The sequence below is a fragment of the Pelophylax lessonae genome, assembly GCF_965119305.1.
Source record: "Pelophylax lessonae genome assembly, chromosome: 2".
NCBI classification, from domain to species: domain Eukaryota; kingdom Metazoa; phylum Chordata; class Amphibia; order Anura; family Ranidae; genus Pelophylax; species Pelophylax lessonae.
This window is the reverse complement of record NC_138769.1, coordinates 137,832,659-137,845,744: the sequence shown is the minus strand read 5'-3', so window position 1 is coordinate 137,845,744 and position 13,086 is coordinate 137,832,659. Positions and strand designations below refer to the sequence as shown.

The 13,086-nt window shown below is 40.0% G+C and overlaps 1 protein-coding gene across 2 annotated transcripts in view; it reads right to left on the bottom strand.

Moving 5' to 3' along the window:
- Window positions 1-13,086, bottom strand: part of PITPNM3 (PITPNM family member 3) — a 1,035,839-nt gene that overhangs the window by 188,386 nt on the left and 834,367 nt on the right. For both annotated transcript variants that reach the window (XR_014224928.1, XM_082245801.1), the window contains exons 13-17: window positions 8,797-8,913; window positions 7,151-7,267; window positions 4,393-4,541; window positions 4,081-4,230; window positions 3,721-3,904 (exon numbers count right to left, since the gene is read on the bottom strand). Coding sequence is in view for 1 of the 2 variants with exons in the window: in XM_082245801.1 (XP_082101927.1) it covers window positions 3,721-3,904; window positions 4,081-4,230; window positions 4,393-4,541; window positions 7,151-7,267; window positions 8,797-8,913 (717 nt within the window). In the remaining variant the exon portion in view is untranslated. The remainder of the gene's footprint in view (window positions 1-3,720; window positions 3,905-4,080; window positions 4,231-4,392; window positions 4,542-7,150; window positions 7,268-8,796; window positions 8,914-13,086) is intronic.

Below are 13,086 nucleotides of genomic sequence, written 5' to 3'. Positions count from 1 at the left end.
GTATGAAAGAAAAATATCAATGGGGAAATAAACCTGGGAAATGGTTAGCAAAAGCTGTGGGGGAGAAAAAAAAAACGCATCCCATATCCCCAAAATTAAAAATGAGGATTGAGAAATTGTATACTCATCCCCAGATTCTGCTCCGATTTTCCACTCGTATTACAGTCAGCTCTACAATATTAGACAAAAAGAGAAAGGTACTGTAGGGATAGGAGTAAGGAAGATCTGGCTGTGAGGGAATACTGCAGGAGCTTGATCTCCCGAGACTACTCAGAGAGGAGCTAGAGGACCTAGATGCCCCACAGGAGGAGGCCCTGGGGAAGAGTCCGGGCCCTGATGGATACTCAATCCTGTATTATAAAAGGTTCCAAAAATTTTTAGCTCCCAAACTTTGTGTGTATTTTAACACACTGGGGGGAAAAGAGAAATTAAGAGAGGAGATCTTGTTTGCTTGCTTATATAACTCTTGTATTGAAATAAGGGAAAGACCCCACGGCACCAACAAGTTATAGACCAATCTCCCTCCTAAATATAAATATAAAAACAATAGCAGAAAGACTAAAACCCTTACTGCCGAAATGGATATATAATGATCAAGTAGGCTTTGTGTCTGGTTGGGAGGGGAGGGATAACTGCATCAAATCACTCCTTTTGATCCATGAAGTAAAAAAGAAGGATATACCGGCTGTATTACTGTCTATAAACGCCGAAAAGGGCTTTGACAGGGTCAATTGGGGTTTCATGTTAAAGACTCTGAGAAGCTTAGGAATTGAAGAAAGGATGATAAGATGGATCTCTTCCTTTTATTACCATCCAACGGCAAGAATAAGAGTAAACGGCAGTTTGTTCCCTCCCCCCTTTGAGCTACACAATGGGACTAGGCAGGGGTGCCCCCTCTCCCCAATGTTGTTTGTCCTAGCTCTAGAACCTTATTGGGAGCAATTCGTAAGAATCCGGATATAAGAGGGGTGAGAGTGGTGAGTAAAGAGTATAACGTGACCGCATATGCAGACGATGTATTATTCTTTATCTCTGACCCCAGGCTAACAGTAGTATTGGAGGAATTAGGAAGATATGGGAAGCTAATAAACGTTAAGGTTAACACAGGCAAATCGGGGATTTCAAATATTACAATACCGAAAAGAGAACAACAGGCTATTCAACCTAAACTCCCCTTCGTATGGCGTAGAGATTAACTAGGATATCTTGGCATAAAGTTAACCACGTCATAAGCGACTCTGTATAAGGCTAATTTTATACCAATGTTAAAAAAGGTGAAGGAGCAGCCTGAACTCCTTGAAACACATACCGCTCATGGTTGGGTAGAATAAATGCAGTAAAAAAGAACATTCTCTCCAAGCTCAAAAATATTCCAAATGGTACCAATCGCCCTTCCTCAGGCCTACTTTAGGAAGTTAAGGGCAATGGTATTAAATTATAAATGGGCACACAAACACCCGAGAAATGCCTGTGCAGTACTAACAAAGTGAACAGGGGGGATAGCTACTCTTAATTTTAAAAAATATTATCAGGCAATTTCTATAGCACGAATAGGGGGCTGGATACATAACAAGGAATGTAGGAGTTGGATGGAAATTGAGTGTGCACAAAGCAAGGTAGATTTGGGAAAAATGGTGTGGGTGCCACGAGTATATCAAGACTTGGCCAATAACACGAGTACATTAACTAGGAACACGTTAAGAATTTGGGACAGATTATGTAGATTATTTCACTGGGAATATAATGCAATGCTGATTTCATTCATGGACACAAATTATTTTAAACCAGGGAAAGAGGATTATTTATATTTTGTTGGATGGGAAAAAAAGGAGGTGATACAGTTAGATGTCATGGTAGTAAATATGTGTGTGTGTTTTTTTTTTTTAATTAACACAAAAATGGGGGAATAGGCCACCTGATAAATGGAGATACACACAATTGCAGCACTTTGTGCACTCTCTACTGCAGCCTCTGCGGGGAAGGGATAATATGAGGCCTATGGAGAAACTGTTTAGTTCCCCCAATTGTATTAAGCACAGAATATATAAGATCTTATTAGGGGAGACAGGCTGTATACCCACCCTATTTAGGGAAATGGGAACAGGAACTAGGACCATTTCAAGATGAGGAAAAAAGGAAGAAAGTGTTGAAATTAGCCTGTTACTCATCAGTTGATTTAAGCACAACAGAGATGTGTTACATTTGCGAGATGGTATCTCACCCTGCAGAGGTTCAGAGCAGAGACATCCTCAGCTTATTGGAAGGGATGCAGGGCTCCTGGGACCTTTGCGCATCTGTGGTGGGAGTGCACAAAGATCCAAGTTTTTTTAGTAGGCCTTGTCAGGCTAATTTACCAGATTACAGGAGACTGTGTCCAGGTAGATCCTTGGTGTTGTCTGTTTCACAACACAGAGAAAAAGGCGAGGATATACAGTATAAGAACACGTTAGTGCCCCACCTCCTGAACGCAGCTAAAGGCCTGATACCGGTATTTTGGCGGTCGCTAGAAGTCCCGAATATGAGAGACTGGGTGGATTGGGTGAGATTTATGGAGGAAAGCATGTATACAGTGGGGAACTCCTGTGTGAACTATCTGGAAATATGGGGGGGATTGGCTGAAGTTTAAAAAAAACGAGAATTATATAAAGTTCCCTAGGTGTTTGGGGTTGATAACAGAGACAGTTGGGGAGCGGAACCACCGGGGCATGAATTATGATGCAAGAGAAGGAGTTTGGCAGAGGACACAAGAGGAGGGAATTGGGTATTTATTTTTTTTTTTTGAGGTTGGGGAAGATTTGCTATTATAGAAGTTATTTATAATAGTCATATATGCTCGTTAATGATGCAATGACTTGATTTATGCCTTTTATATGCAGATGGCAATGTTAATATACAAAAATAAATAAATCTAAGTATTTACTTAACTCTAATCCTTCCCGCACCACCAAATACACTTTAATGAAGAGAACTTGCTTTCTGAAGACTTCTGGGAGTGTCCCTTTCCTGGCCCCCTACTGCAGGTCCCACCCACTGACACCAACATCACACCTGGTGACAATAGTAAGCATGAGAAAACATTGAGCATAGTGTAGAATTATGAGACAAACACTCCCAGAAGTTTAGGTTTCTGAAAAATCTTCAGGCAGAAATTTTATAAAAGTAGCATTTAGAAGCACAGTCATCTTTTATTCAGGACTGGAAGTGAAGAGAAACATCCACAGTGAGGCCGCAAGAAACTGCAAAAAACACTTTTTCTTTGTCTTCCTCATGTCAGACTACAACGCGTTAGCTCTACCCCTATGACCCACTTAGAACCACCTCTAACTAGCCCTTTACATCTTGGCCTGAAACTTTTTTTGTGCCAGGTTCAGCCTCTCCTAGACTGATGACCCTCCGTATTGGGCTGTAAATCTCCTATAATGGTGTACCCTTGACTAATCTTTCTCTCAGTATATATTACTGTTTAGAGCAAAGTGGAACTGTGACATGTGGCCATGCTTTGTCCTTTTTAAGTTTTATCTTATGCTTTGTACTCTTTAGTAGTCTCTTTGCTCCCACTTTCTCTTTCTGTTTTCAGCTGCATTTCCAATCACAGGCCAATCACAGTAGTAGGATCTTCCTGGTATCTCATGCCCTGCTGCACCTGTCTCTCTCTCTCCTTGGTGTCTACAAAGTCTTCTCTGTGTGTATGCACATACAGTAGATGATTATGTTCTATACCTCTTGCATGAGATTTCGGAGGAATATTGTCTTCTGGCGCAATGGGTCATGTACAAGTCCATCAGAAAAGAAGATCATCCCTTGGGGAAAGTTGTGCTGTGATAACCAGGAGACCACTCTTTGTTTCTGCATATCCGGGCGACCAGTGATATAAATTATTAGATAACCAAGATCTTGCCAGTGCCTGAAACAAAATACATTACACATATGAAAAAGGGAAGAGAGTTTTGTTTCTGTATCTTGAATCACCTCGGGTTCTTGATTCTATTTAAAATATAGGTTTTTAGCATTATATATGCTTTTCTAGCACAACCAAATATTAAGAGACTTTAATGGAAGTATTGTTACAGAATACTTCACCTGACTACATCCACTGCTCCGGCTCTTACTTTAGGATCACTACCCATGATGGAAACGCTGGCTGCAAATGATCCGTCAATGCTAAAAACAACACACTCCATTCCTGGGGGTAGCACTGTTAGGTAACTCTGTGCACTGCTCTGATCACCCCTATAGAGTAATAAGGAAATACATAAATGATAGGTAATATGAAGTTTTGACTTTAGATACCATTTGCATTTTATAGCATGAATACCTTATTGCGGTTTAGTGAAACAGCTATTGGATATTGCCAAGTGGTATAATATAAGTACTGTCTATGAAGGCTCTCACCTTACAACCATCTTGATGGGGTACACTCCTACACCCAGTCTCTTATCCTCTGGCACACTGTATGAGACTCGCCCACTGCTGTTAGATATTTCAGTATCAAAGTAAACCCATCTTCCACTAGATGGCTCAGTCATAATGAGAATGTCCACCTAAATAGGACAGAAATGGTAATTCTGTAAATATTTTTAAATAATATGAAGTTTTTTTTCTAAAGACTAGAAAAAAAAAAATAGACTTCAGCTTAAAAAGATTGTTTTTCACATTGCAAATACAATTTGTTCCAGCTATGTTCACTTTAGGTTCATCTATGCCAGGCCGAATTCCAGGCAAACAACTAAATACATAAATAGCTAAATATGTATACATGCTAGTTGTGGTATCTGCCAAAGGATTTGCAATTATGTTTATCTGATCTTTATGATCCAGTCACCCCTATCAGAATGAACAGTTATACCTTATATGTAAAGATGTAAAATGTGTTTGATACTGTATATTTGTATGGGGGTCCCCAAGAGGATGTTGTAAATCGCCCTAGTTCCCTCTTTGGACTGCCCTCTCTGTTAGTTGGATTTCCCCACTGGATAAAGAGAGTGCATCTGGCAGGCTTATTTACTAAAGCAAGAGAGAAAAGGCGCCAGGTCAGCAAGGGTTTTAACCAGACCTAAAGGTACTGCCGGGGAAACATTTGTGCACTGCATATCCTGTTCTTTTACCCCACCACCAGAAGCATCTGCTATGGACTTTATATGCTATTATCAGTTAGATTGATGTCTGCTTGTCAGTGGAGCGCTGCTTTACTTGCTGAATACAGCTTGGTTTTTTTTGTGTCTTATTCACTTAAGCAGTACCTAAAATACCAATATTATGCAAAGTGCAATAAGCTGTGACAATTAGACTTGAAAATCTCTGTGTAATTAAAAAAATGTCTGCAAACACATCAACAAGTCCCTTTGTTACATATCTTAGCCAAATTTGCAAACATTCTTTATGGGCATTTTAGACATAATAATTGCCACCATTAAGCTCTGGCCATGTAATTGGTGAATGCATCCCTTCTCGTTTCAATGTTTCTTTTTTAAATACTTCACAAATAACAATTGTAAGTAAACATAGTCTGTTGTACAGTAAGTTGCACATAATGAAACAATTGGGTGGGTACATATGTCATAATAGGGTGGTAGCAAAGGTGAACAGTATAAACATTATAGGAATTTCCTGATGCTTGGTAAAAGGTAAGGGTTTTGTCTTCCGCCCTGGACACCCCTTCTGGAAACAAACTGTGTCGGGAAAGGAGACAACCCTGTCCACCTTTAGTACTTTCAATGATTTGGGAGACTGCTACCCAACAAAAAAAAAGGAAACAAGGTATTAGGAAGATAAGAAGTTCAGAAAATAGAAGCCTCGACAATTATTCCTAAGTGAGAACTTTATCAATTGTATTGGTTATTCTTCCTGAGAAACCTATAGAAGGAGGTGATGTGGTAGTAACCCACAAAAACATGGGTAAGGATCACCTTGGTATATGAATGCACCCCTTCTATTTACTGAAGCTAGACACAGAATGTAACGGACCGTTTCAGCAGACAAGGGGTTAAAATCCGTTTAGGCGATATGCCCCTTTCTGAGAGACAGGCACAGCTACTGCAGAACACCAAACTCCCGAACTGGATACAAAATAGCACTCCAACCTGGAACCTCACGAATAGCTGCTAGCAGACAAACAGGAAAAGCATACATCAGCTTACACTCCTAGCAATCAGTCTCCAACAGCATACAGTGAATCCCCCCAAGAACGAGACAAAGCTCCGAGTTGAGGGTAAAACAGGAACAACAACAACATTTATTGGAAGAACACAGCACACTTTTATACAGAAATTGGAACATCCTTCCCCCAACAACCACTTTCCCATTGGTCAATTGCACAGTACCTGCAGTTCCCATTCAGGTCCTCTTTTAGCCATGCAAATGAGGAATTGAAAATGAGTCAACAGGGATTGGTCAGATAGCTTTGACCAATGCAAGGAGACAGAAGCCCCAGGGGGCAATCAATGTACACAATAGTCAGACACAGAACAATGGTTCCCTAACGAGCCCTCAATACACATTACTCTGAGTGTCAATACATCCCTTAGCAGACAACAGGTGAGGTCATTAGCACGCCTGACAATAGATGAATGGGGAGCCACCTTAGACAGCCCGTCTACTCAGAACTTCCTGTAATGACCATATTAGGAGTTGACTTCCTGTTCAGAGACCTCAGTGCAAATGGGAACAAAAATCTTCATATTACAAGGGAGACATTTTTCCTGAATATGACTGTCTCATTTGTAGTAGTCCAAACCATATTTTCAGTGTTCAACACCCTCCTGGTCACCCTGCATTCACCAAATCCATACGAATTAGAACCAGGGGCTGTTTGTTCGGTAGATAGAATCTACCGAACGGCTGTGCAGAAAGGGAGAAATAAATCCTTCTGCACCGTAAAATTAACCCTTTAGCTGCCGGTCCATAATCCAAAGGCAGCAGGCGGGCAACCAGGCTCCTCCAATGCAATGTGGCGAGGTTGATCTCGTCACACAGAATATTGAACTTTTGAAGATTTGTTAAGCAGCCATAGTACACTGATATGACTGATACATAGAAAATTAACAAGTATAGCAGTAGTAATGTTTCACTTAAAGTTTATGATGATCTAGGTGATAGGATCTACTTGATAACTTGCTGTGGTTGAATAGTAGATAATATAGGTGGCAAATACCTTTTCTCCTGTCAAGGCTACCATGTCAAGAGGACCATACATAAATCGTCCAACCAGAACCTGCAAACCACCCTCCACTGCAATCACATCATTGACTCGATGATTAGCTGTGACATTCTGAAAAAAATGATTTATTAAAGGTGAAAGAGCTGTTCTCATAACTATAAAACCCATAAATAGATTCATCATGTAGGCACATATCTATCTACAATTGCGCTCATACACTTCTATACTTCTGGCAGATATGGTAAGATGTGGACCATTTTTAAGAAAACTTCAAGTGACATTCAAACATCTGGGGCATCTTCAAAGGGAATGTTTCACCTCTCTAAAATAAATGGAGGATGTCCTCTTCCAAGATGTAGCCTGCAATGCTACACTCTGAGGAGAGAAACTCTTTGCCAAAATGTCCTGATGGTTACTAGTTCCTCCACACTGGAAGCATTGCTTCAGGAGGAAAACCTATGACCATAGGCTGCCCACCTCTTCCACAACATAATGGAAAGGGCAGGCAGCAGCAAATGGAAAAGGAAACATGTGCTGGCAGTTAGGTAGCATATAGAACCACAGTATATGGCGCTTTTTCAGCAACACCGTCTAGTATAAAAGCAACTCTCTTGCCACACACACTCTGTCAGCTCCCCCTATTCCAGATTTCTCCAATGGTAACTAGCAAAAGGCTACTTGGAATTATGACTTTTATAGGGAGAGGGCTGGAACATAAGAAAAATTCCATTCATTGCCCTTCTAAGCCACATGGCCACATTTTAGAGTTCAGGAAGTACATTATTGGTAAGTGGTTGCTAATGCAGCAAGAGGACGCATTCATTTACCATTTTCCCCAACTTTAAATGGTTTGGATAGCAGAAAGGCAGAACTAACAACATTAAGGGAGATTTGTCAAGTAATCTTATATTTGGATTGTCAAAAATAACTATCCTTTGTATTGATATTACTGTTGCTATCGCTAATGTTATTAAATGTGTATGCTTTGACCATAGATCTCCTTTAATATATAGGGCATAATGAGCTAACAGCAAGTTTCTCCAGAAGCGCTAAATTCATTCAACCCAAGGAATCACAGCCTTATGAGTATCTTTTACTCGTGTTACCCCATATGTAAAGCAGCCAACTGCCTTTCCAAAAGTTCATAGACCATTAAAATTTTGAACCAGCAGTTTGGTTTTCTGCAAATTTTGTGAGCAGAACTATTTCCATGTCCCTTAGATGTGGGCACTAAATCTTTTTTTGAACATCATCCCTCTAATGTGTCTAGTTATTTATTACATACAGTATATGTTGCCATGTTGGCCCTAGAAGACTGAAATATTTTTTTTACATCCGTAGTTCTTCTTTCCTGGTGCCACTACATGTCAGGATACTTGCCCCATCCTGCCTCACTGGATTGTAGTTACAAGAATGGGGTATGCCCTTATAGTTATCATTAATCCTGTGCGTGGGTAGATGAATGGAGCTATTATGTATGCTTGAAAGTATTGGCAACAGGAAAATAAATTTGCAGTAAGTATGAAATAATTTAACAGTTCTGGAACAACAGAATTTTAGTTGTTGCCTGAACATATAAATCAAACTTTAGGAAAGCAGAAAAACAAAATTCAGTTGGAGATGTGAGTTGGGTAACATACACGCAGTTTTACGTGATTCCTCTTTCGAAGCCATTTCTCTTGCCGACTGGAAGGACTCATGTTCATCGAGTCAATGCCCTCCTCCTGCTGTATCTGCACACTCTCATACCTCATCAGCTGAAAGACAGTGAAGACTGATTAAAGGGAGTATTGATGTCAAAACCATAGCCAAATGAATCACAGCTGAAGGATGATCAATAATTAAACTCTTTAGGCAGATATACAAGAATAAACCGGAATGTGGTGTCTAACCACTAGTTTTGATCATTACAGTGCATAAATAACAGACAGTAAAATAGAAGTGTTTATTCTGTGATCTGATGCACCAGCAGCTGAAAGGTTCACGTAACAGATGAAGATTATAAATATAGTAAAGTGTAGCACTTATACTCTGCTGAATGTGTACGAAGGATTTCAAAAATATAGCAGCAGAGTAATTTAGTAAGTAAACTGTGAAAAATGACCATTGGTCTACATTAAAGTGGTTCAAAGGGCTCAAGCTTCTAAATTAAATAACAAACATGTTATACTCACCTGCATTGTGCAATGGTTTTGAACTTCCTCTTCTGGGGTCTCTCACCAGCACACTTGGCTCTGTCTCTTCTGTGTCTGCCCCCCACAGCAAGTGCTTGCTATGGGAGCAGACGTGCAAGCTTGGTCTCAAGCCAGGCTCTGTGCATCTATTGACACACACAGTGCTGCTCGGCCCTGCCCCCTTCTCCCTCCTCACAGGATTTTATTGACAGCAGTAAGAGCCAATTGTTACCACTGCTACCTCTGTGTCTGTGAGGAGAGAGAGAGCAGCAATTCTGTTCTCTACACAGTGCTGGATCAAAAGAGGGGCCAGGTCAGTATTGGGGGGGGGGGGTGGCTGGCATTAGCTGATACTGGAAGGCGTGTTACCTTAATGGATTAAATGCATTAAAGTGACAAACCTTTAGCATTTTGATCCAGTTTAGATTTACTTTATTAAGGCACATAAGATATTTATTTGCCTCATTTATCTTAACAGGTCCGCAGATACTCAATTTTCTTTGCCAGTCAAGTTAACAGGTTGTTTGAACAAAATATAGAGCCCCCTCATAATTCAGACAAACATCAGGGCCTTTCATGATCAAATCTTAAAGCCAAATTGAACTCTCAGTTTAAATCAGCTAGATATATTCCAAATGCTTTAAAACAAAAGGTGTTCGAAATCTAACAGATTATTTTTTTTTTTAAAGCAGTTCATGCTCTCCCTGGTTTTGTACACTCCAGCCACGCAGCAAACTACCTAGCTGAAGAAGATATATTGGAGCTCTAGTGGCGTGCCCCTTTATCCAGATTCAGGTGCAAGTCCCTTTAACTCAACTCCCCACAATCCTCTGAGCTCCCAGCATCCCCTGAGCTCCTGGACACGCCCAGGGAGTATAAATACCAGCTCCTCCCAGCTTCCTGTTTTTAGAGAGATCCTACCTGATGGGACAGCAGTGACCTACCTACCTGCCAAATGATTCTGTCTATTCAGTCCTTGAGATTTACACTGACTTTTTCCATACTGCAGTTAAGCAATACAGTGCATTCCAAGCCTATGCATGTACATTTAAGGAGCAGCAGTTCCTACGTCTACTCTCTCTTCCTTCTACTTCTTGTATTAGAAAAAAGGTACTTTTTAATGAATATAAGACTGCAATAAAACAGAAATCCTTTTCCTGAAGTACAGTAAAGAACACAGTATTTTTTAACCTGGTTTATGTTGCCAGCTTCCAGTGATTAGACACTGGCAAAAATAAATCTACAGCGACATCCCCTAAATAACCTCTCCCACCCCAAGCTAGCCTAATATTTGTAGCATCGAATACGGAGTTTAAACAAAAAAAAACATAAGGGTGGGACTAGTGTCCTGTACTTTTCTCCAAAACATTGATTTTACTGGTAATTTAAAAATCCTATTTTCTTTTCTTAGTCATGCAGTACAGGACACAGTGGGCTCCATTCACAAGGCTGTATTTTTCTCTTCAAAAATTTTGAGATAAAATAGTTCATAGCATTTTATCAAAAGTTTTTTTGCAATTCACCAAAAAAGACTACTAAAATACCACATGCGGTATTTTATCTCATGCGATATCCAGTGCGATGGATACAGTGGAGAAGAAATAGAACCCTTGACAGTTTTTTTTTGCTAATAAAGAGTTAAAATGGTTTAAACCGTAGACATATGCCAGCTCAAGTCAGTGCAGTCCCTGCAGCATATGCACTGTATTAATACAAAAAGGAAAAAAGGTGACTAGAATGCCAATCCAAGGGAAGCTTCTTTCACATGACACACGTGGTGTATCACAAACAACTAAGTTCAATTAAGTAAATACAAAATATCTTTAAAATTGTCAAGTATTGAATGAAAATACAGTAGTTAAAAAATTACGCACATATATAAATATCCTTCTTCCGTCAATAAAATAAAATACAAATTGTCTTTTTTTGAGGAAGAAGGATATTTATATATGTGTGTAATTTATGATTCTATTTTACCCTGGTAACCTCTGGAGGAACTCTAGACATCCATTGATCCCTGGTTAAGAAATTCTGCTTTAAAGTCATTTTTGCTGTGATATTTGGCAAAGTTATTGCTATATCTTTGGACGGGTCAGTTTTTTCCTGTTAGAGAATAGCCATTGCCATTCTCTGATGTTCCTGAAAGTGTCACTCTGGTATCCATCTGTCAAACCTTCAAATTGAGGACACCCCTCTCCTACTAGAATACTTGTCTATTCAAGATCCCATTCTGTCTTGCCATGAATATTTGAGCCAAATATATCTGTAAAAATAATTGTGACCAAGTAAAGTATTCCCACTACATATGACATACGCAGTGTAAAAAGTTTGGTGAATGGTTCAACATCTCAACGGCAATATGGGTCAGGTGCGCAAAGGGACATGGCTATTCAGAGACACATTGAGAAGTGCTACCTAGCGTGGAGTACACTTTTCTGTCAGGATAAACCCACTGCAGACAGTCTAACGTAGTCAGTGGGTCTCAGTGCAATGGAGCATTGAGTTAACATCATGTTCTGCTACAAACTGGGGAAAACTGCGATAGAGACGCATGAAATTTTAGTGCAAGTGTGGTTCAAACACTTTCAAAATGGAAAGAAAACGACATTTATGATTTTTAAAAAAGCCACGCTCGGGTCGGCCATTCAAAAGCATAACCCCAGACATGATCGAGAGAGTGTGACAAATGCTGGCATGAGATCAGCGACTGACTCTACGATTAATGGCGGAGGAATTGGGCATTAGCAAGGACTCGGTGCACACCATCATCCACAAAGATTTGGGTAAGCAGAAGATTTGTTCCTGGTATGTGCCACACAAGCTGACAGAAGAACAGAAAGCAAAATGAATAGAAACCTCTGGAGATTTCATTACCATGTGTGACCAGGGTCCATCCTTTCTGTGAACCATCATCACAGGGGATGAGACCTGTGTGACAATTCTTGGCTCTGTGTGGCATACCTGTTCTTGATCATTCACCGTACTCCCCTGATCTGGTGCCTGCAGACTTCTTTCGATTTTACTGCCTGAGCTTCATGAAAGGAGCACATTTTGCAGACCTTGGTGGCAATCCAAGAATGTGTGACAATGGTTCTGTGATCGATTTCTAAAGAGGCCTTTGCTGACAGTTTCCAGAAGCTTTATGAACGTTGCCAAAAGTGTGAAGGTTGTCAATTATTTTGAAGGCCAATAAAAGTATTTTATATCTTCTGTTTTGATTGTTTTCTGATACCATTCACCAAACCTTTTATACACACCTTGTATGCCCTAACAAGGGATAAGACCATTGTGATATCCATGTACATTGTATTATGTTTTGATTGAATGGGAGGATTGCAGAAAAGACTGAGGACTTTGCAAGTGCAGTTACTCCAGAGCTTAGTAAATGAGGGGGATCCCTGCTGGCTTCTATCATCCAATCATGTGCAAGCAAAAACTTTTTTTTTTTTTTAATTTTCCTTGCATGTGATTGAGAATTCTTTGTAAAGTGAAGCTTTACCTCATTTACTAAGCTCTGGAGCAACTTGCAGAGTGGAATTATAGGCACACTTTTTTAAAAATTTTGGATAGAGTAAGGGGGGGGGGGGGTTATAACTCCTGTCAGCTTTTTTTGCCATCTGTGTCCCATTGGAAGATTTCCCCTCTAACACATTTATGGGTACAACAAAATTTGGGATTTTCTTTTACCTTTACTTTCAATGATAATGGTAAACTGGGCAAATATTGAGAGAGTGAATCTCCCTAACAGGGGCACAG